The 22,878-nt window shown below is 44.1% G+C and overlaps 1 protein-coding gene and 1 long non-coding RNA gene across 2 annotated transcripts in view; both read left to right on the plus strand.

Moving 5' to 3' along the window:
- TMX4 (thioredoxin related transmembrane protein 4) overlaps nt 1–11,598 on the plus strand; it is an 89,967-nt gene extending 78,369 nt beyond the window's left edge. The window contains exon 8 of the mRNA XM_089680622.1: nt 10,946–11,598. Within this exon, the coding sequence (XP_089536748.1) occupies nt 10,946–11,244 (299 nt within the window). The 3' untranslated portion in view covers nt 11,245–11,598. The remainder of the gene's footprint in view (nt 1–10,945) is intronic.
- A 5,038-nt stretch (nt 11,599–16,636) lies between these two features.
- Nucleotides 16,637–22,522, plus strand: LOC149459798 (uncharacterized). Its single transcript, XR_016313197.1, has 2 exons — nt 16,637–21,553; nt 21,614–22,522. It is a non-coding gene; the product is annotated as an uncharacterized LOC149459798 (long non-coding RNA).
- The last annotated feature ends 356 nt before the right edge of the window (nt 22,523–22,878 follow it).

A 22,878-nucleotide genomic window follows, 5' to 3' on the forward strand; every position in this document is an offset into this window, starting at 1 on the left:
TCTTTCAAGAAAAAAAAACCCTCTCTAGCAATACACACTAAACTGAGCATGTGCTGAAGGGCTATGGTCTCAGTCTGTCTTATTAGCGTGGACATTTGAACAAGAAGAGGGGCAGAGAAGACCTCCTTCCAACCTGCGTTTTCTGTTCTGCGGTGCTTCAAGCTGCTGTTACATTTTTATTGATTTTAAATGGGGAGATAAGCAGTTCTGACATAAACAAAGCCTGGAACTTCTTGCCAAAGTAGGTTTTTTTTTTTTTCTTTTGCGCAGCCTGTCAAAGGGTTGGGTGGGTTTACCATCACTTCTGTCCTACAAATACAGCTGTAAGTCAGAGAACATTTCTGCACAGTATGGGGAAATCCATCATGGATCGTAGTCAGGAGAACAGGTGTCTGTCCTCATTCAGAGCTTTCCCCTTCACCTCCTGGGTGGTGACAACTGTCAGTTTCTGAATTTCCCTTTATAGTGACAACTATCCCCAAGATGGGAAGTGAAGTAAATCTTCAAAATGGGGCGCAACTCGTCCTTGCTCTCTTCAGTACACAAAAGAAACCTTTTTTGATTGTGGAATTTTACAGCCCAACTTTTGCTTCCCTAAAATTTATGAGTTAAAGACCATGCCTATTCTGACCCTTTTCTTTTTTTTTTTTTTAAGTGTGTAAAAATCAGTCTTAGAACCCCCAAACATTTATATATTATTTTAAGCATAGGCCCTAGAGAATTAAACGGTGGTTGTTGCATTTTTTTTTATGTCATTAAGTATTTGCACAGTGGTTTTTCAAATACAATTGTTTTTGTTGGAAAAAATAAATTTTAATTAATTTAGATACACAACACCACAATATAATACCCAATTGTATAATAAAATATAAAAGATGTTACACCAAGTAACTAGATACCTAACATGTCACGCTTTAAAATTGATCACGCTCCTGGAATGGAGACAAACTATGGTGCTTAAAAAACTCCATAGGTGGTGCTTTGAAAACCTTTGCAGGTTACCATTTAAGAGCTACACATGAGGTCTGGTGCCAGAATTATTGTAGAATTTTTCTGACGTTCGCGATAATACCTCATGTGTGTTGTGATATCTGTTTACATACTGAGGCGTGCGTTCTCCTTTGCACGTGAGCATGGTGGGATGAGGGTGTCTTTTTTTTTTTTAAACACTTTTACTGTCACTTACAGGGAACGTAAACATCCCCTGTGATAAAATTATGTAGTGACAGGTCCTCTTTAGGTCTCATGCACACTGGATGTTACAAAAACACCAGTAGTGTTAGCTGTAGAATGCTGCATTAAAATGCAAGTTTTGTTGTGTTTTATAGCGTTTTTGCATTATTGTTTTTCAGCGTTTAGCCTTTTTTTTTTAGCTTTTTGTCTTTTTGTTTTTTTTTTGGCAAAACTATACTCCCACAAAAGCTTGAGGCTCAAAAATGCTTAGACACCAGATAGTCAAATTTGTCAGTGTTTTTCAGCATTAGAACTGCTGAAAAACTCCTCTTCGAATGCACTAGTCCTGGTTTTTTTTTTTTTCTAGCTTGCAAGCGACTCTGCCAAAAAACACTGATAAAAGCCTATGTGTGCATTGAGACATAGGATAACTTGCTGGAGAGTTTACTGGCTTTAGAAAAAAAAATGCCTGATGCCCAAAACAGCAGCTGTAAAAACACCCAGTGCACATGAGGCGTTATGGCGAGGTCTGGGTCTATTAGACCCCTATTTCTATATCTGTATCTATTAGACCCCAGATATCTCCTCGGCCCTAAAAGCATCTGATCACACCAAGGAGAGATCTGGGGTCTAATAGACCAAGATCGGTGTAATCAGATGCTTTATACAAGTCAAAAATGACTTGTTTACATGCTGGGGAATCCAGAAGTGGTGAAATACTCATCGCTTCAGGTTTCTAATACCATAGAGATAATATGGGACCTGATCAGCTCTATGGTAAGCCGGCGGATCCACCAGTTTCACTGCCAGGCTTCCGGTAGGACCGGAGAGCCTGGAGGGGGAGCGGAAAGCATCAGCATGATGGGGGGGGGGGGGGGGAGGAGAATGACCCCTCCCGCCACCCTGTAAAAGCAAGCTAGAGATCATTAACTGTTATCTGACTACTGATAGCGTAGTATAACATTATTGGTCTTTTCTGCACAGCAAAATAAAATTGTTATTATTAGACAGGATTTATATAGCGCCAACAGTTTGCTCAGCACTTTACAAAATGAAGGCGGACATTACAGTTACAATACAATTTGGTACAAGAGGAAACAGAGGGGCCCAGCTGCTGGGACCTTACAATCTAGGAGGAAGGGTTGAGTGATTCAAAATGTAATAGCTGTGGGGGGGATGAGCTAATGGAGGAAATTCAAATACAAAAAATGCAGCGCTTGAGTGTATAATACAGGGAATTAGTATGAATAACAGATTTAAATGTTCATATTTCAACATGCACCAGATTCCACATTCTTAAATTGTTAAAACAATAATCAGATGAGTAATGAAGATCTATCCGTCTAATCAAGGTGCATATAGTGATGGTGATGCTAAAATCATAAGTTCTGTGATGTATCCAAAGAAATCCGTGACTTCCGTGATAGGGGAATGACTGTATAATGCACTAACCAGATAGCGCAAGTACATGCGCATTGGAGTATAATGACCTACTCCTGGTCACAGCCAGATGGTCCTCAGCGTGAAGCCCTCAAGGACACCAGTGCACCACTCTTGCCGTCTCCTACCACCAGGGGGGGTGCGCCTCTTTACAGTAACACGAAATCACTTTGTATCCTCTATCGCCAGGATTGGTGTACTTTCTTATCAGAAGATCATCTCAGGGGCTCAGCAATAAGACCCAAAAGAAAGAAATCTTGATAGTGTAGTATTTTATTCAAAGGTAAAAAAGTAAGTAATACACTTACATGTTAATGTCCAAAAAGCTGATGCATAGAATCCAAAAAGATGGCCGACAGTCAGATGCATGAAACCAGTGGATAATAAATGGTGTGAGAGGAATAAGGACACCTCTCACACCATTTATTATCCACTGGTTTCATGCATCTGACTGCTGAGCCCCTGAGATGATCTTCTGATAAGAAAGTACACCAATCCTGGCGATAGAGGATACAAAGTGATTTCGTGTTACTGTAAAGAGGCGCACCCCCCCTGGTGGTAGGAGACGGCAAGAGTGGTGCACTGGTGTCCTTGAGGGCTTCACGCTGAGGACCATCTGGCTGTGACCAGGAGTAGGTCATTATACTCCAATGCGCATGTACTTGCGCTATCTGGTTAGTGCATTATACAGTCATTCCCCTATCACGGAAGTCACGGATTTCTTTGGATACATCACAGAACTTATGATTTTAGCATCACCATCACTATATGCACCTTGATTAGACGGATAGATCTTCATTACTCATCTGATTATTGTTTTAACAATTTAAGAATGTGGAATCTGGTGCATGTTGAAATATGAACATTTAAATCTGTTATTCATACTAATTCCCTGTATTATACACTCAAGCGCTGCATTTTTTGTATTTGAATTTTGATGAATGGGGTATACGAGGTTTACCTATATGCTAGCAGCTTGAATCCTATCATATCCAGCGCTCGTCCCTCTCTTCATATAATGGAGGAAATAAATGGCGGTTTACTAGGTAGAAGCAGAATAGACTTCTTTAACCCCCCTGGCGGTATTCCCGAGTGTAGCTCGGGGTAAAGTTTCAGCACCAAAAGCGGTAACCCCGAGCTACACTCGGGAATACACTGCAGCGTTGCTCCGGGATCTCTTCTTCACTTACCTTGTCCTGCGCTCCCGCGATGTCCCTCCTGCAGTGTCCCCTGTAATGTCCTCCGGCCGATGCCGGCATCTGTCTTCCGGGTTCCGTTCCCTGCGACGTTGGGATGTACGGAGGACGGAACTGGCGAGAAATTTGAAAATGACAAAAAGTGACATTCACTAAATACACTAAAATCACATAGTATAACATTCCTGTATCAAACCATTTCACATACATTTTGTATTCCCTACAGCGCTTACCTTGTCCTGCGCTCCCACAATGTCCCCCCTGCAGCGTCCCCGGCCATCTCCTCCGGCCGATGCCGGCATCTGTCTTCCGGGTTCCGGTCCCTGTGACGTCGGGACGTACGGGCGCCAGAACCGGCGGCAAATTTGAAAATTTAAAGACATTTTTTTTAAAACGATTATTTCATACCAAAACATTCCTGTATCAACCCATTTCACATACATTTTGTCCCGAGTGCTTTGTCCGGCGCCCTGCCTGCATTTTTACTGTTCTTTCTGCCTGGAAACTGAGAAACGTCCATGGCGTCCAAAAAGCGTCCCTTTAGGTCAGACGCGGTTTTAGACCGGCTAGAGAACAGCGATAGTAAATCAGAACCACTTGCAGAATTGAGTGATAATGATTCGTGGGGGAAATTCCTCATCGGACACTGAAAACGATTCTGCGACTTTGCTCAGCGATGTGCGAACTTGGCGCTCTATTTCACATTTCACTGTTTTTGGTTTGATTATATTATTGAATTAAATTTTATTATTATTATTATATTTTTTATGATTATTAAATTATAATTTATGATTTCATGTTTAAAATTTTATGATACTTGGGATGTTTACTAGACTCTTTTTCGGACAGATTTCAGTGAGTTATTCCTAAAAATTACAGCCTACATTTAAAAAAAAATACATATTTCCATGCAAAAAAATGTACCGCTTTGAGCACAGAAATATGGACATAATCAGACCGCTAGGGAGGTTAAAGAGGTTTTCAGGGATCGTCTAAAGGTGGATAGATTAGGAGACAGCCGGACAGATTGGGGTCGGGAGTTCCATAGGATGGGAGAAGCTCGGGAGAAGTCCTGGAGGCGAACATGGGAGGAGGTGACACGGGAACTAGAGAGCAGAAGGATAAAATATATCCTACCTGGCAGTAAGGCCTCATTTACATTTGGTTTGCTTTGTCAAGAGTGATCCGTGTTTGGATGGCTCTTCAGAGAGCATTTGACAGGCAGTGAGGAGGTGATGCATCAAAAATAACAAATTATGAGTCCAATGATTGACAGATGTGACTGTAAATTGTGGAAAAGTAAGCTTCAGCAGGCAAACAAATACAAAACTGGCAACAAAGTAAAACTTGAGCAGTCTGCTGAGAGCACTTTCATATGTTCTGTACACAGACCCCTTTAGGACCAGGTTAAGATCATTGTGTGTCGGAAATGTGTGCAGAATTACATGCTTTCCCGACACGCAGAGAAATGCTCTGCCCTTTAGCAGACGCACGGTGGTGTCATTAATGGTTAATGACACCCCCACGCATCTACAAACGCACGTGGCAAACCGGCACCATGATGTTTGATGCAGTGCGCTTTTTGGAAAGAGAATGGTACTTCTTTTACGTGTTTTTTGTGCAAAGGGCAGCACGTTGAAATGAATGGGCTGCCCTACAAGAGATGCATGGAGGGGACACCATGTAGGTATGAACCAAGCCTAAAAGAATTTTTTATTAAAAGTTCATCCTGAAACCTATACGAGTGAAGGGATGGACGCCGCTCAACCGACCCCAGGAGTACAATGTTGAGTAATGGCCTCAGCCATCATTCTGGCCACGCCCTCTGATGCGCTTCACCCCAGTCACCGGGGCTTGGTCTCAGAAGTAGTGAGGATGTGAGAAGCCAGGAAATATACATGCATCATTGGCTGTGAAAAAAGAATGAGGTGTGTATATGTGATGATAGAGTGATTGGAAAACAGGAAGAAGATGAGAGAAACTGAATAATAATGCTAAAATACAAGAGAAGAGAAAGAGAAACAAAAAATATTATAAAATGAAAATAAATGTAGAAATGATTGGGAAATGTTCCCATTCATGCTATAATTACCGTATTTGCCGGCGTATAAGACGACCCCCCTACTTTTCCTGCTAAAATTTAGTGTTTGAGCTATACTCTCCGTATAAGACTACCCCTCTTCCAATGCACACCAGTGGCAGGAATAGTGCCCCATCATTGGTATCAGTGGCAGGAATAGTGCCCCATCATTGGTATCAGTGGCAGGAATAGTGCCCCATCATTGGTATCAGTGGCAGGAATAGTGCCCCATCATTGGTGTCAGTGGGAGGAATAGTGCCCCATCATTGGTATCAGTGGGAGGAATAGTGCCCCATCATTGGTATCAGTGGGAGGAATAGTGCCCCATCATTGGTGTCAGTGGGAGGAATAGTGCCCCATCATTGGTATCAGTGGGGGGAATAGTGCCCCATCATTGGTGTCAGTGGGAGGAATAGTGCCCCATCATTAGTATCAGTGGGGGGAATAGTGCCCCATCATTGGTATCAGTGGCAGGAATAGTGCCCCATCATTAGTATCAGTGGGGGGAATAGTGCCCCATCATTGGTATCAGTGGGGGGAATAGTGCCCCATCATTGGTGTCAGTGGGAGGAATGGTGTCCCATCATTGGTGTCAGTGGGGGGTGGAATAGTGCCCCATCATTGGTGTCAGTGGGGGGGGGGGGAATAGTGCCCCATCGTTGATGTCAGTGGGGGGGAGGAATAGTGCCCCATCGTTGATGTCAGTGGGGGGGAGGAATAGTGCCCCATCGTTGGTGTCAGTGGGGGGGAGGAATAGTGCCCCATCGTTGGTGTCAGTGGGGGGGAGGAATAGTGCCCCATCGTTGGTGTCAGTGGGAGGAATAGTGCCCCATCATTGGTATCAGTGGGAGGAATAGTGCCCCATCATTGGTATCAGTGGGAGGAATAGTGCTCCATCATTGGTATCAGTGACACCAATGATGGGGCACTATTCCTCCTACTGACACTTGCTGACCCTGTTCTCGTATGGTGCTGCTGCAGCCAGCATATGTGGTTGCAGCAGCACCTCTACACTGACCACTTACCTGCTGGTCCTGCACTCGATTTTCGCGGGGCCGCTCGGCTCCACCCCCTCGCCGGTGATTGGCTGCCTGTGTGCCTTTCCTGAGCTACAGTTCTGGCGGCCAATCACTGGTGAGGAGGCGGAGCCGAGCAGCCGCACGAACATCCAGTGGCCGAACTGAAGGCGCAGCCGCGCTTCCTGGACCGGATCGTCGTGGGACCGGAACCAGGTAAGAAACAGCCGCTGCCCACCCCTGTACTTAGTGTCCCTTCCATTGGGGGAAGGGGGGGGCGGCGGCGGCAATGTGCCGCCCCCCTAAAAAGTGTCAGTATGCCGTATACCGGCGTAAAAGACGACCCCCGACTTTTGAGAAGATTTTCAAGGGGTAAAAAGTCGTCTTATACGCCGGCAAATATGGTATCTATTTTTATTTTATTTTTTTTAACTTTATAATTTCATTTTATCTCTTTTCTTGTATTTCAGCATTATTATTCAGTTTCTCTTGTCTTCTTCCTGTTTTCCAATCCCTCTATCATCACATATATACACACCTGAGTCTTTTGTTCATGGCCAATGATGCATGTATATTTCCAGGCTTCTCACATCCTCACTACCTCTGAGTCCAAGCCCTGATGAGCAGGGAGAAACGCGTCAGTGGGCGTGGCCAGAATCGTGGTCGAGGCCATTCCTCAACATTGAATTCCTGGTGTCGGTTGAGTGGCGTCCATCCCTTCACTCGTATAGGTTTCAGGATTAGCATTTATTAAAAAATTCTTTTAGACTTGGTTCACACCGGGGAGAAACGCGTCAGCGGGCGTGGCCAAGGCCATTCCTCAGCATTGAACTCCTGGCGCCGGTTGAGTGGCGTCCATCCCTTCACTTGTATTGGCTGACACAGGAATCGCTCGATATCATCATACTCCCCTTTTCTCACTTGCCGGTTGGGTGATCCTTTTCCTTCCATCCATAGCTTGGAGCGACGCCATAAGGTATACTTTTCACTAATGCTGAAACCTGATTGGATGTTTGATAGGAAGCCACTTCTTAACCACTTCCAGTCCGGACACTTTTACCCCCTTCCTGCCCAGGCCAATTTTCAGCTTTCAGCGCTATCACACTTTGAATGACAATTGCGCGGTCATGCAACACTGTACCCATATGAATTTTCAGCATTTTTTTTAGACAGATAAAGCTTTATTTTGGTGGTATTTATTCACCGCTGGGATTTTAATTTTTTTTGTTATGTGAATGAAAAAGTCCAAAATTTTGAAAAGTGTTTTTCTTATAAAATTTTGCAAATAAATAATATAATATTGCATCATAAATCTTGGCCAAAATTTATTCTGTTATCTTTTTAGTAAAAAAAAATAACCCAAATTAGTTTATAACCAAAAATTATAATTTTTAAACATTTTTTTTTTACATTTCTATTTTATTTTTTTATATTATTATTTTTTTTTTTAACATACTGTCACCCTAGCAGTACAGTCTCACCATAGTTGGGGGTGATGAAGATTTTTTTTTTTTTTTTTTTTTACACGGATTGGTTTTACACCCATAAAGGCTGTAAAAGCAATCATTTCTCCTTCTCTCTGGTTGCATTCTTGCAGCCATTGAGAACTACTGTGTGAGCTGTGATTGGTCACAGCTTGTCACATGGTACAAGGCTGTTTTGAATAGCCCTGTACCATGTGACCTCTGTGATCATTCACAGATTTCACACGTAGTAAGCAATGATGTCAGAAGTGACATCTTGCTTACTACTCTGCATGTGATCACTGATTGGCCAATCAGTGATCACGTGATCGGGCCTTCGCGCAGAGGTCCCGTACAACGATCGGTGTTCCACTGCAAGCGGGCACTGGATCGCGGTGCTGTGCGCTCCCAGGGAGCGCGCACAAGCAGGGTGCTGGGAGGTCGTTTATATACAACGGATGGACGGGAAGTGGTTAAAGCCAGTTATTGTGTAAATAATCGTTGCCAGCTAGAGCCTGATGTGAAACGTTTTCGGCATCTACACTATCCCAGTTATCCTGGAGTTATTGTCTTTGATTTAACTTGACGTAGTACCATGTCAATGTTGATCAATATGGAATGACAAAAGGAAAATGGTACAGATGTCGTTACAGATTATAGAAAGATGGGCTTTGTCAGATGAAGTGTTCGTTTCCAGTTCTAATTTCTCCTTCGGTGTAGCGATCGCTCCCCAATGCCCGTCTGATTATTATCTCTTTTGTGTAGGGACCTTTTCTTTTAGTGTTCTTACACAAATAAAGACTATCTGCCTTCGCCAAGCGTTCATCATTCTCAGATCCTCAGACAGCTGGAGGGAAACATCGATCCTTATCCGTGTGTGTGTAGATAATGAATTACAATTCCTGTTAGGTTGTATGTTCTTCATAAGTGTTCTGTTTGAGGTAGAATAATGATCTGTTTCTTTTGGGTTTCTAAGGATACCATATGTTCATGTAAACATCAAAGGCTTTCATAAAACCATCAGAAAATCATATGTACGTTGCTGCAGAGGCGGCTGCGTTTTTGTGGATGAAAACCCAGATGTCTGCCAGCTTCAGCCAAACTATCTGCACTAGACATTGTGTGTCTGATTATTGTGAACAAGGACCAGGCACATTGCAGGAAATACGGGGGAGCTGGAGTCCTCTTGTTTACAAAGTTGTCATGTAGAAGTAATAACTAGTCCCTGATGCACTGATGCTTGCAGGAGGGCTTCCTAAAGCTGGGTATGCATGATCGTTTTTTGCATTCGGCGCAGGGGTGTCAAACTGGTGGCCCTCCAGCTGTAGCCAAACTACAAGTTCCATCATGCCTCTACCTTTGGGAGTCATGTTTGTAACTGTCAATCTTGCAATGCCTCATGGGACTTGTAGCTTGGCAACAGCTGGAGGGCCACCAGTTTGACACCCGTGAGTTAGTGGGTTAAACGAAAAAAAAAAAAATCCCTGTATCCAAATGGCAATTTAATGGCGTGCCCCCTACCTGGAAATGCTGGATCATGTACATGTACGTGATCCAGCCCAGCCGGGCACCCCTTTAGCTGTACATATACAGTGAGCGATCCAGAAGCGGTTAAAGGTTGTTTGCCTTTAGGAGCATGTTACACATTACACCCCTATTTATGGTGTAACATGATCCAGCACCTTCACCCTCAGCCCTCGATCCTCCTCCCCCCTAGGCCCGCTGGCACATTTTATAACCAGCATGGCTGTGCGTGGCTCCACCCACACAGTCATGTCATTCATTCACAAGAAACTGTGAATGAGTGAATGTAACAGAACCGACCCCAGAGTGTGCTTGGGTACTTCCGTTAGAATACCGCTTCTCCATCCAAACACCAACCACAGCCGACCATACAAGACTAGACGACACCAGTCTTAAAGTAAACCAGAGTAGTTTATTTGAAAACAGATACAAGATATATACACTCAGGGGACAATCCCCCCTCCCTGCATAATGACACAGGGTGGGACATTCTACATTTAGTAACGAGACACACAGGTATTCAAAACTTCACACCAGCAAACAGTCCCATTAGGAGGGAGGGCTGCTGGAGATACCCCCCCCCCCCCCACCAAGCCAATACACATAAACACATACATCCCATAATAGTTTGCTTCCAAGCAAGACACTCAATAGAGCAATGGGATGCAACCACATGACACCAAAAAATCCACAACCCCCACCCCACCTCTCTCCTAGACATGTCTACACAATATTAGCACAGATCACCCTGTACCCCTAACAGGCACAGGGTGACTTACACATAGTAGGAATATGGGGAGCTGAGACAGGGGTCTCCCCTCCTCTTCAAAGTGAGCTGGGCTCCATGGGCCCCCCACCCAAAGTGACTCCTGTCACAGTGAACTACAAGTCCTGTCTGCCAGCACAGCAGTCAGCTTGTACTTCTCAATGAACTACAAGGGCACTGATGAGCACTTGTGTAGGACTCTTCCTACAGCTTTCAAACAGCCTGTACACAGGTCACGCGATGGTGTAACCCACACAGAGAGAAATTCATTCTCCTTTTTATTTCAGATATTTCTATGGAAGACGTCGAAGGGGTAGACAAGGACCCTATTGATGAAAAGAAAATGTCTGACAGCGAGGATGCCAGTGAAGAAGACGATGAAGAAGAGGAGGAACAAGCAGAGGGCAATGAAGAAGCTGAAAATTCCAATGCTGAAAAGGATTCTGGGGAGAATTCTGCAGCAGAGGGTTCTGGGACAGAAGAGGAAGAAGACACCGGCACGCATATACCACCTCCAAACACACCTGAATCTGAAAGTGCCTTGAGACAACGCAGAAGTGAAGCTGCAGCCCAGAGTGGACATTAATCATTTCTGTATGCTTTAGATGTTTACCTTTTAAGGACCAAAGATGAGTCGTTTGTTGCTGAAGGGTTTTTTTTTCAAAGTTTTTCTTCTAGCACAAGTCAGTGTTTCGCATGCAAATGTCCGTTTTTTTATGAAAATAGCACATTTTTTAAAAGGATTTTTTTCTGATTGTTTTGTGATTAGCTCCCGACAATCAGAATTTATTGGTTTACACCAGATAGTTTGCATTTAGTTTGCTAAATCTTGCAGCAAACACAATTTTAGCTAAAGAACTTCAAGCAGATGGCTATATACAAAGTTGGAATACATATATGTTTACTGTTCTACCTACCAATGGATTTATATTTCTGTGCAGACAGTTTTTTCTTTGATTTGCACTCATGTGCGGCAACACACAGCCAGGGAGATCACCCATCTCATTTTCTGGTTTAGGCCTCGTTCCCTTGAGCATACTATAGTGTTTGCCCACATGAGGTGTTCCGTGCTTCCTTGTGCAGGCAGTTCCATTCATGTCATTTGGGACACAGCAGCTGCAGAGTTACTCGCCTAGATGGCTGGACCACTGATCCCAGCTGCAGCTGTGCCCAACCAACTTTACCCTGAGAACTGAGCGATCAAATACCGCTGATCGCTCAGTTCTTCCCGTCTGCTCTGAGCAGAGAGCAGGGATTGTCAGTCACTGGCTCTCTGCTCTGCCTCTCCATGTGCGGCAGCACACAGCCTTGGAGATCACCCATCTCATTTTCTGGTTTAGGCCTCGTTCCCATGAGCGTACTATAGTGTTTGCCCACATGAGGTTTTCCGTGCTTCCTTGTGCAGGCAGTTCCATTCATGTCATTTGGGACACAGCGGCTGCAGAGTTACTCGCCTAGATGGCTGGACCACTGATCCCAGCTGCAGCTGTGCCCAACCAACTTTACCCTGAGAACTGAGCGATCAAATACCGCTGATCTCTCAATTCTTCCCCTCTGCTCTGAGCAGAGAGCAGGGACTGTCAGTCACTGGCTCTCTGCTCTCCCTCTCCAGTGCTCACTGGAGTGCTGGGCTGTGAAGGGGGAAGGAGCGGCTGGCTTAGACTCTCAGTGGCTCGCTGTGAGGTTGAGACTGCTGCCGGTCCAAGCATCTGGGTGGATCCCGACTCCTAAAGTTAGGATCTTTACAGAGCTTGGACCAGCTGAGTGATGTCAGCAGATAGCGGGCTTTAACCAAGTTTTGGCTGAAAACAGGTCACAGGAGTGCATAATGAAGCGCACAACTGTGATCCATAGGAGAAGTATAGCCAAAATAGCTTTGACTTTACTTCTCCTTTAACAGCTGTGCGGGTGCCTAACCCCGAACGCACACTGTCTGCATTCAGGGCTGTACACCCGCACTCACAGCTGTCAGATTGTGGTCAATGGCTGTCTGTGCAGCCACTGCGTCCCAGTTGAGATGAATGGGACTGCCTGCACAGAAAACCTCTGCATCCCCATATGGACAAATGCGACACACACTATAATACTGCCATGTAAATGAGGCCTTAGGTCTATCTTGGATCACCCCCCTGCTAATTGGACAGAGGTAGTAATATTGGCTGGTTGTCCAGAGAGCAGTCTGGATGCAATGTGAATGCAAACTTGTGTAAATCAAAATTCCCTTGCTAGATAAAAGGAATAACCGAAAGAATACAGTTAGATCCATATATATTTGGACACAGGCACAATTTTTTTTTTTTCAGGTATTTACCAAAACATATTCCAGCTCTAGTTCTATAATGGATATGGGCTGAAAGTGCACACTCTCAGGTTTAATTTGAGGGTATGTACATCCAAATTAGAGGAAGGGTTTAGGAATTTCAGCTCTTAAAGAGTAGCCATCCCTCCTTTTTCAAGGGACCAAAAGTAATTGGACAATTGAACCAAATGCTGTTTCATACACAAAAATTGGTGCAGTGCTGAAGGAATTAATATATAACAGTGCACTAATAAAAAATATGAAGTTATTAACACAAGTGATAACATGGGAGTGAATCGCTACAATGAGCGCAAATATAGAAGTATAACTGTGAAATCAAAAATACAGACAAAGTGTTCCTATGATAGTGAGAGTCTGACAAGCAGTGGTCAGAAAATGGTTCCACATACAGATCCTGTTGCACAGGTGCTATCAAAGAATTCCATGTGATTTTAATCCATGTGACTTTTATCCGTGCAGGGAATTTGATAAAAATGCACACTCAACAGATGCGCTAAGTAAAAGCGCAATGTGTTGAATCATATAATGACCACAAGATCTGCAGGAAGCCCCCTTTAGGTGGACCAGACAGACAGCAAAGATAAAGACTCCCTCCCTACACAACTGCAACTGTTTTCCTGGTATCAAAGCTTGGGAGTGCACTAGCTAAATGATTTCCAGGACTCCAGCCGGAGAACCGTTGCAGAGCAGTCTCAGATCCAGAGGAGGGAGTCTCTTCCTATGCTGTCTGTCTGATCCACCTAAAGGGGACTTCCTGCAGATCTTGTGGCCATTATATGATTCAACACATTGCGCTTTTACTATGCGCATCTGGTGAGTGCGCATTGTTATCAAATTCCCTGCACGGATAAAAGTCACATGGATTAAAATGACATGGAATTCTTTGATAGCACCTGTGCAACAGGATCTGTATGCAGCACAATTTTCTGGCCAGTGCTTGTCAGACCCTCATCATCATCAGGAACACTTTCTTTGTCTGTTTTTTGACTTTCAGAGTCGCACTTATATATTTGCGCACATTGTAGCAATTCACTCCTATGTTATCACTTGTGTTTAATAATATTTTGTATATATTTTTTATTAGTGCACTGTTATATATTCCTTCAGCGCTGCACCAATTTTTCTGTATGTTTTTATATAAGGTTTTGGGTTTATTTATTTCAGGTACTTGTATAGCGCCGACAATTTACGCAGCACTTTACATATATATTGTACATTCACATCAGTCCCTAACCCTCAAGGGGCGTACAATCTAAGGTCCTTAACTCACATACATACATACACATACTAGGGACAATTTAGACAGGAGCCAATGAACCTTCCAGCATGTCTTTGGAGTGTGGGAGGAAACCGGAGTACCCGGAGGAAACCCACGCAGGCACAGGGAGAACATGCAAACTCCAGGTAGGTCCTTTCTAGTTCATATGCTGCTGACCTCATCAGAATCTTGAGCACTCACTGATCTTTCAACAAAAAGCTGTTTCATGGCCAGGGGAGATGGCTAATCTTTAGCGCTGTAAATCCTAAACCCAGGGGCGTATTTACCACAAGGCAAACGAGGCACTTGCTTAGGGCAGCAGTTTTCGGGGGGGGCAGCACCTCCCCCCAAAAGAAGCGATGAAAGAAGGGACACGCGCACCATGGCTACCAGGTGGGATCCGAGAGAGGCTGCGGGCTGCTTGATGGTGTATGTAGAGCCTGACCCTCATTCCCGGGGATCTATGGAGATGAAGACTAGTGTCTTTCTATCGCTGGGGGGGAGGGTTAGTGGAAGGCTCTCCCAGGTGGGGGGAGGGGTAGTGGAAGGCTCTTCCAGGTGTGTGTGGGGGGGGGGGGGGCTAGGGGTGTTGTTGGTCAATGTCAGGCTCTCTCCATGGGAGGGGGAAGGGGGTTGGTGTTGGTCGGTGTCAATGGGGGCAGATGATTTTTCTGTTGCCTAGGGCAGCACAAAACCTAAATACACCACTGCCTAAACCCTTCCTGCAATGTGGATGCACATACCCTCAAATTAAACCTGAGGGTGCGCACTTTCAGCCCATATCCATTATAGAACTATAGCTGGAATATATATATATACACAGTGGAGGATCGAAAGTTTGGGCACCCCAGCTAAAAATTTGTATTATTGTGCATAAAGAAGCCAAGGAAAGATGGAAAAATCTCCAAAAGGCATCAAATTACAGATTAGACATTCTTATAATATGTCAACAAAAGTTAGATTTTATTTCCATCATTTACACTTTCAAAATAACAGAAAACAAAAAAATGGCGTCTGCAAAAGTTTGGGCCCCCTGCAGAATTTATAGCATGCACTGCTCCCTTTGCCAAGCTGAGACCTGCCAGTGTCATGGATTGTTCTCAATCATCGTCTGGGAAGACCAGGTGATGTAAATCTCAAAGGTTTTAAATGCCCAGACTCATCTGACCTTGCCCCAACAATCAGCACCATGGTTTCTTCTAAGCAGTTGTCTAGAAAACTGAAACTGAAAATAGTTGACGCTCACAAAGCTGGAGAAGGCTATAAGAAGATAGCAAAGCGTTTTCAGATGTCAATATCCTCTGTTCGGAATGTAATTAAGAAATGTCAGTCATCAGGAACAGTGGAAGTTAAAGCAAGATCTGGAAGACCAAGAAAAATATCAGACAGAACAGCTCGCAGGATTGTGAGAAAAACAATTCAAAACCCACGTTTGACTGCAGGATCCCTTCAGAAAGATCTGGCAGACACTGGAGTTGTGGTACACTATTCCACTATAAAGAGATACTTGTACAAATATGGTCTTCATGGAAGAGTCATCAGAAGAAAACCTCTTCTACGTCCTCACCACAAAAATCATCGTTTGAACTTTGCAAATGAACATATAGACAAGCCTGATGCATTTTGGAAACAAGTTCTGTGGACCGATGAGGTAAAAATTGAATTTTTTGGCGGAATGAGCAAAGGTACGTTTGGAGAAGAAGGGCCACAGAATTTAATGAAAAGAACCTCTGTCCAACTGTTAAGCATGGGGTTGGATCAATCATGCTTTGGGGTTGTGTTGCAGCCAGTGGCACAGGGAACATCTCACGAGTAGAAGGAAAAATGGATTCAATGAAATTTCAGCAAATTTTGGATGGTAACTTGATGCCATCTGTGAAAAAGCTGAAGTTAAAGAGAGGATGGCTTCTACAAATGGATAATGATCCTAAACACACCTCGAAATCCATGGGGGATTACATCAAGAGGCGTAACCTGAAGGTTTTGCCATGGCCTTCACAATCTCCTGACCTCAACATAATTGAAAATCTATGGATAGACCTTAAAAGAGCAGTGCGTGACAGACAGCCCAGAAATCTCAAAGAACTGGAAGACTTTTGTAAGGAAGAATGGGCAAAGATACCTCAAACAAGAACTGAAAGACTCTTGGCTGGCTACAAAAAGCGTTTACAAGCTGTGATACTTGCCAAAGGGGGCAGTACAAGATATTAACTCTGCAGGGTGCCCAAACTTTTGCAGGCGCCATTTTTTTGTTTTCTGTTATTTTGAAAGTGTAAATGATGGAAATAAAATCTAACTTTTGTTGACATATTATAAGAACGTCTAATCTGTAATTTGATGCCTTTTGGAGATTTTTCCATCTTTCCTTGGCTTCTTTATGCACATTAATACAAATTTTTAGCTGGGGTGCCCAAACTTTCGATCCCCACTGTACATACCCTCAAATTAAACCTGAGAGTGTGCACTTTCAGCCCATATCCATTATAGAACTAGAGCTGGAATATGTTTTGGTAAATACCTGAAAAAATCTAAAATTGTGCCTGTGTCCAAATATATATATATAGATCTAACTGTATGTATTTAAACTGTGCAGTGAGATGTTTAGATTTAGCATATTCTCCTGTCTTTGCTATACACGTTGGTAGATTTGTCATTCATAAAAAATATATTGCTAATCAGTCAGTGTAGGGTCAAACGCCTGTGTTTTGCTTTGTAAGTATTCATTTTGTATCGCTGAAGGCCAAATCCTGCCTTAGCTGGATAGCTACACGCTGCAACCACCGGCCCTTCACACGCTGTAGCACTTTTTTTTTTATTTACCATTTGAATCCAAAATCCAGCTACCAAATCCTGTAATATAATATTTTTCAATTTGATATTGCAGTTCCATCATATGCCTTTTTCAGAAGTTCTCTCACTGGGTAGAAAGTCTTCCTATTTAAAGGGTTAGCTCACCTTCACCAAAAAAACTGCCTATGCAGGTAAGGGGTGCTTATAGATGAAAGCAAACTTTGACTAAAGATGAATAATGCTGTTATAGGTGTTGGCCATTTACATACCTCCTGAAGCATGGCTGAAAAATTGCCATAGATGGCATCATCCCATCCTGCCTTGTTGCTAGGGCATTACTAAGACACTCCTAGCCATTATTGCTTACCTCACCATCACAGGGGCGAGCCCTCAAACCCCTGCACAGTTCACGATCTCTTCTGTTGTAGCATCACTGAGCTTTGAACTACTGCGACAGCGAAGAGCAAGCACGTGTGGGGGGGTTTTAATCAGCTTGTAGCGTCTTAGCAACATGCTAGCAACAAGGCAGGACAAGGTGATGCCATTTCTGGGAGTTTTTCATCCAGGCTTTGGGATATATTTCAATGGCCTACACCAGGGGTGGTCAACTTTGGCCCTCCAGCTGTTGGTGAACTACAAGTCCCATCATGCCTCTGTCTTTGGGAGTCATGCTTGTAACTTAGTTTTGCAATGCCTCATGGGACTTGTAGTTCTACAACAGCTGGAGGGCCACAGTTGCCCACCCCTGGCCTACACCTATAGCAAGGGCATTATTTTAATGTTGGTCAGAGCTGCACAGTTTTTTTTTTTTTTTTTTTCTTTATCTACAGGCACCCCTTACCTGCATAGGTGGTATTTTTGGTAAAAGTGAAATAACCCTTTAATTCTGCTGTAGTAGTTTTTTTTTTTTTTTTTCTTCTTCTGTAGTCAGTGCTGTGTTTTATGGCAGAAATAAATTCCCAGGAAATTTCTGCAGGATCAAATGTAACCCATTTATTCAAGCATCACCTCTACAAAACACGTTGTTTTGGGTCTGGTGAGCCCATCTTCATGAGGTCAGCCTTGAGGAAGGGCACGCTGAAATGTTGTGATGCTTGAATCCCATTCTGCAGACATTTCCCAGAACCGGGCTGCTGTTAGAAACCATGGGGCTCCATACAGCCAACCTGACAGCTCCCCCCCTCCCCCCCCCCAAAAAAAAACTACCTGTTTACTGTGCTTAAGTTATGAATGAACACAGTGTGTGATCAGTACCGATCACTCATTGTGTTCATTCAGGGAAGAAAGGGGCTGGTAAATGTGACATATTTACTGGACTCTTCCCCCACTCTCCATGCCAAAGGATCCTAGTGTGTGCGGGCATCTGTCGGTGGGAAAGAGGGGAGAGAAGCTAGAAGCACTGTGGAGATGAGGACACACATGAGGGGCTTGGACAGCAGGGGAAATGCCTGGTGCACAGGGAGGGTGGGGGGGGGGGAGAGCAATTGGAACCGATCCCCTGTATGGCTCTCTGCAGCAGCTGAAAGCCAGCAGGAGGGAGAGGAAGCCAGCTTTCAGCTGCTGCAGAGAGAGCCATATAGGGGATTGGTTCCAGTAATTGCCCCCCTTCCCCACTGTGCCACTCGCCCTCCCTGCCCACTTTCATATCACCCAACTGCCTGGGTCCCCCTGCTGGCCTGGGAGGACTGGTGGTACCCCCTTATCCACGGCCCTGCCCAGGACAGTATGTACTTGTTGGAAGGGGCTGTAACTTAAGGCGCCTACTTGTATGTAGTACTGGGACAGGTTCATCCGGAAGCCGGTGCTAGTGCAGCACCCTCCCCTGCTTGCCATGGAATGGGTGTACAGCCCTGTCATGCTCTGCCCCTCTGCCCTGGCTGTCAATGCTTGGCATGGATTGTGCACTGCATGTGGTGTGGTCAGTTTCTTGCTGTCTAGCAGATAAAAGATGCCCACGTGTTGATTTTTTTGTGTCCGTTGTGGCAGGGTGTAGAGTGGGCATGTTGGAGCACAGCATGGGGTGTAGAGTGGGCATGTTGGAGCACAGCATGACAACGGTAGGTGCCAGTGTAGACATGAAGCTGTGGCCTGCTGGTTGCCAGCCACTGACCAGGAACTTGAATGTGATGATGGGATCTCCACCACCACCATCACTGGGCCATGGGCGGTTGTCCCTCCTGTCCACCCCTTGTCCCAGCCCTGCTTCTATGGATCCATATATATTGCATAAAGCTACAAACAGTGGACACATTTGTATACTCCATGTGTAACCGTTATCTATGATACGTCTGGCCTGGTTACACACCGTCAATGCTTACAAATGCATGTCACAGATGGATATGATGGGACTGTTATGTCAGGTCAGTATATCAAGTGGAATTTTTACAAAGCTGGTGGATGGATTGTTGGTTTTCATCGTAACCCAAGATCCTGAAACCTGTTGCCCCCTAGGGTCATCTTACAGGATGCTGGAACTCTAGGCTGTCATTGATCATAGTATTCTTGTGTCAGAGGTGGGTACACCTACCTCTCCTTCGGAGGCACATACAGTGCAGACCATGATCCTGTTCAGCGGGATGTTCCTGCTTTCACTTTTTATGTGAACCAAGTTTTAAGCTGTGTTTTAAAGGGAAATTATAGTGGGAATGCTTTTTGAGTTTTTATTGCAATTGCTTGAAAGAAATGTTTAATGATTTTTGTTTTTTTTACTTTTTTTTTTTTCCTGTAGGATAGCTTCCTGAAGATATTTTATATACAGATTTGTGGATTCCTTATTTAGTGGCCTTCCCTCTGTCTGACATCAGTACCTTTCTTAGAGAACTGGTGAGATAACAAGATAAGCTGGCCAGGAGTTGCATTGCTTTTAATCCGTATTATTATTATTATTATTCAGGATTTATATGGCGCCAACAGTTTGCTCAGCGCTTTACAATATAACGGGAGACCAGGAGCGGACTGACAACTCATGGGGCCCCCGGGCAATAGGGGATCATGGGGCCCATGTGTCCTTGCCCAAACTCAGAAAAGCCTATGAAAAAGGTACCAGGGGCATCTCATGGGGCCCCCTACTGACCCCTGGCAGTGCCCGAGTTTCCAAATGGTAAGTCCGCCCCTGCGGGAAATAATACAGCAACAATACAGTTCAATACAAGAGGGATAGGACGGCCCTGATCCTTGGAGCTTACAATCTAGGAGATACAAGAAGGATAGGAGGGCCATACAAGAGGGATAGTTTCAGCAGATCCATAGACAGAAAGAGGAACCGTACGGGTACATTCACACCTGCAAATTTACCCTGCTGTAGGGGTTCCCTCGATTAGCTGCAAGTAGGCAGTCCCATTGAAAGCAGAGGAGGTTGCTGGAACTTGCAGCTGATCACACCCACCCACATGTATTCATTAATGCAACTACCCCATGCAAGCAATTGGCCCTGGACACAGACTGCCCGCTTCCAGGGCCAATTGCTCGCATGTGATCGCTGCTTGAAAGATTACATGAAAGTGGGTGCGATTAGCTGCAAGAGCCGGCAGCCTCCTATTGCTTTCAATGGCACTGCCTACTCACATCTAATCAAAGGAACCCCCCCGTTCTTGCATGTAATCGCCAGTAGTGAATGAAACTAACACATATGGCTAAAGTGAAGAACAACAAAAGCACAAACACACATGTCAACCTCTATAAGCACACGTTAAACTATACATAGAAAGATTTATTAAAACATTAACAGTGATTTGTAAGATTTGTAGTTATATTATTGTTGGCCTGTAATATCTGACAGATGGTGAAAACCAGGCACCAAAATGTAGTTGCATGTACCATTCTTTCTGCTTTAGTGATCCCTGGGAGCCCTGAAATCTGGGTCAGTCAATCTGCAGATAACGATTTCCATCTCAGAGCTCCGGGATAGCCCCTGCACTTCTCATTGGTAATAGAGGAGCAATCTACAGGATTGAAGGGTGCTGGGTAGCAGGGGCTTGCTGGAGCTCCAACAATGGAGGTCAACAAATGCAGAATATGTGGATGTAACGTGTTCTTAAAATTCACCTTTTGGACAAAAAATAATAAATTTACTTTTTTTTGCAGGTAAAAAAATGTGCATTTATTTATTTTTTGTCCAAAGTAGCCAGTAAAGCACTGCACCAGTGATCAGTAGATCGCTGGTGCCATGCAGGTCTCCTGCAGACCCGTCAGAATATCTGCTTGCCGTACAGGGATGTTCAGCCAAGTAGTTATTCTGAGCTTCAATGAACTACCACCGCGCTCCACAGCACCATGGTAGTTCATGGAAAACTACAAGCCCACAGCCGGTAAGGCTGTCGGGACTTGCAGTTCTTTCATTCACGGAAGTCAAGTGAATGAATGATGCGGCCGTGTGGACGGAGCCCCCACGGCCATCCTGGTTTCAAATCTGATGGATAGTATGGTGGTACTTCTCCCTATATTATCTGTCGGGAGGGGAGAGCTGGCGTCAGGTGTAGCATTCGGAACATGGAACATGTTCCCAAAGGTGAGCTTATCCTTTTAAAGGTGTCATTGCCCTTTTAAAGGTGTCATTGCCCTTTTAAAGGTGTCATTGCCCTTTTAAAGGTGGACTTGCCCTTTTAAAGGTGGACTTGCCCTTTTAAAGGTGGACTTGCCCTTTTAAAGGTGGACTTGCCCTTTTAAAGGTGGACTTGCCCTTTTAAAGGTGGACTTGCCCTTTTAAAGGTGGACTTGCCCTTTTAAAGGTGGACTTGCCCTTTTAAAGGTGGACTTGCCCTTTTAAAGGTGGACTTGCCCTTTTAAAGGTGGACTTGCCCTTTTAAAGGTGGACTTGCCCTTTTAAAGGTGGACTTAGCCTTTTAATTGTACTGAACACTTCTCCAATCAGCCCACCCCGTGCAAAGTGGTTTCAGCAGGGTCAAAATTTGAGCCATTGCTCACAGCAACCAGCTTCCTTTGAACGATCAAGCCATGTTGGGAAGCTCTCAGCAACAACTTTAACTTTTCTCCATTAAAAGAAAAAAAAAAGCACTCCTTTTTTACGTTCGTCAGTTTCTAAAGTTGAGAAATTTAGAAGAAAGGAGCCGGGTAATGTTTACATTTCTTCATCTTCTAGTTCTTCTCTACCCATAGCCTTGGGTGGAGGACTTCTTTATGCAATGATACATTGTTACGCTGTTTGATGATCATCTATTGTAACATGCTTTGTATTTGTGTCTTTCATTTTTGTTGAGTGAATGGTAAAAAAAAAAAAAAAAGCCAGATCGGGAAAGTGAAGGAATTTGTTTTTATTGATCGATGTTTTTAAATTTCTAAATGCAGAGTCATGTCTTTTCTTAGATAAAGACAATTTATGTAGCACAATGTTCATTTAAGGTTCACTTTTTGTGTCATAATGTACAGCTTGGGCCCTGACGGTCTAATTATTTGTTTGATACGCTCTTTTGGAGCATCTACTACTTAGCTTAAAGCCAACTTGGTAAAAATGAAATATTAAAAAATGTTTACAGTGTTCTTATGTGTGTGGTTGTAATTTTGTTTTCACCAAAATATGTCTAATATTCCTGAATCATAGTAATGGATGGAGCCGTGGAGGAAAAGGGGCATTTCTACACTCAGCCAGTGCAGGGCTGCCAAAACCTCCTACATGGACTTTTCGGTTTCTTCACAACACTATCTAGGCCAGGAGTTGCATTATTATTATTATTATACAGTATTTATAAAGCGCCGATAGTTCGCTCAGCGCTGTACATTACAAAGGGGGACAGAACATGTGACAGAACAATACCAATACAATGCAAAACATGAGGGGATCGAGGGCCCTGCTCTTTCGAGCTTACAATCTAGGCATGATAATAAAATCATATTGC

The sequence above is a fragment of the Staurois parvus genome, unplaced genomic scaffold (assembly GCF_062004578.1).
Source record: "Staurois parvus isolate SC_StPar_1 unplaced genomic scaffold, SC_StPar_1.0 ptg000248l, whole genome shotgun sequence".
In the NCBI taxonomy this organism is placed as follows: Eukaryota; Metazoa; Chordata; class Amphibia; order Anura; family Ranidae; genus Staurois; species Staurois parvus.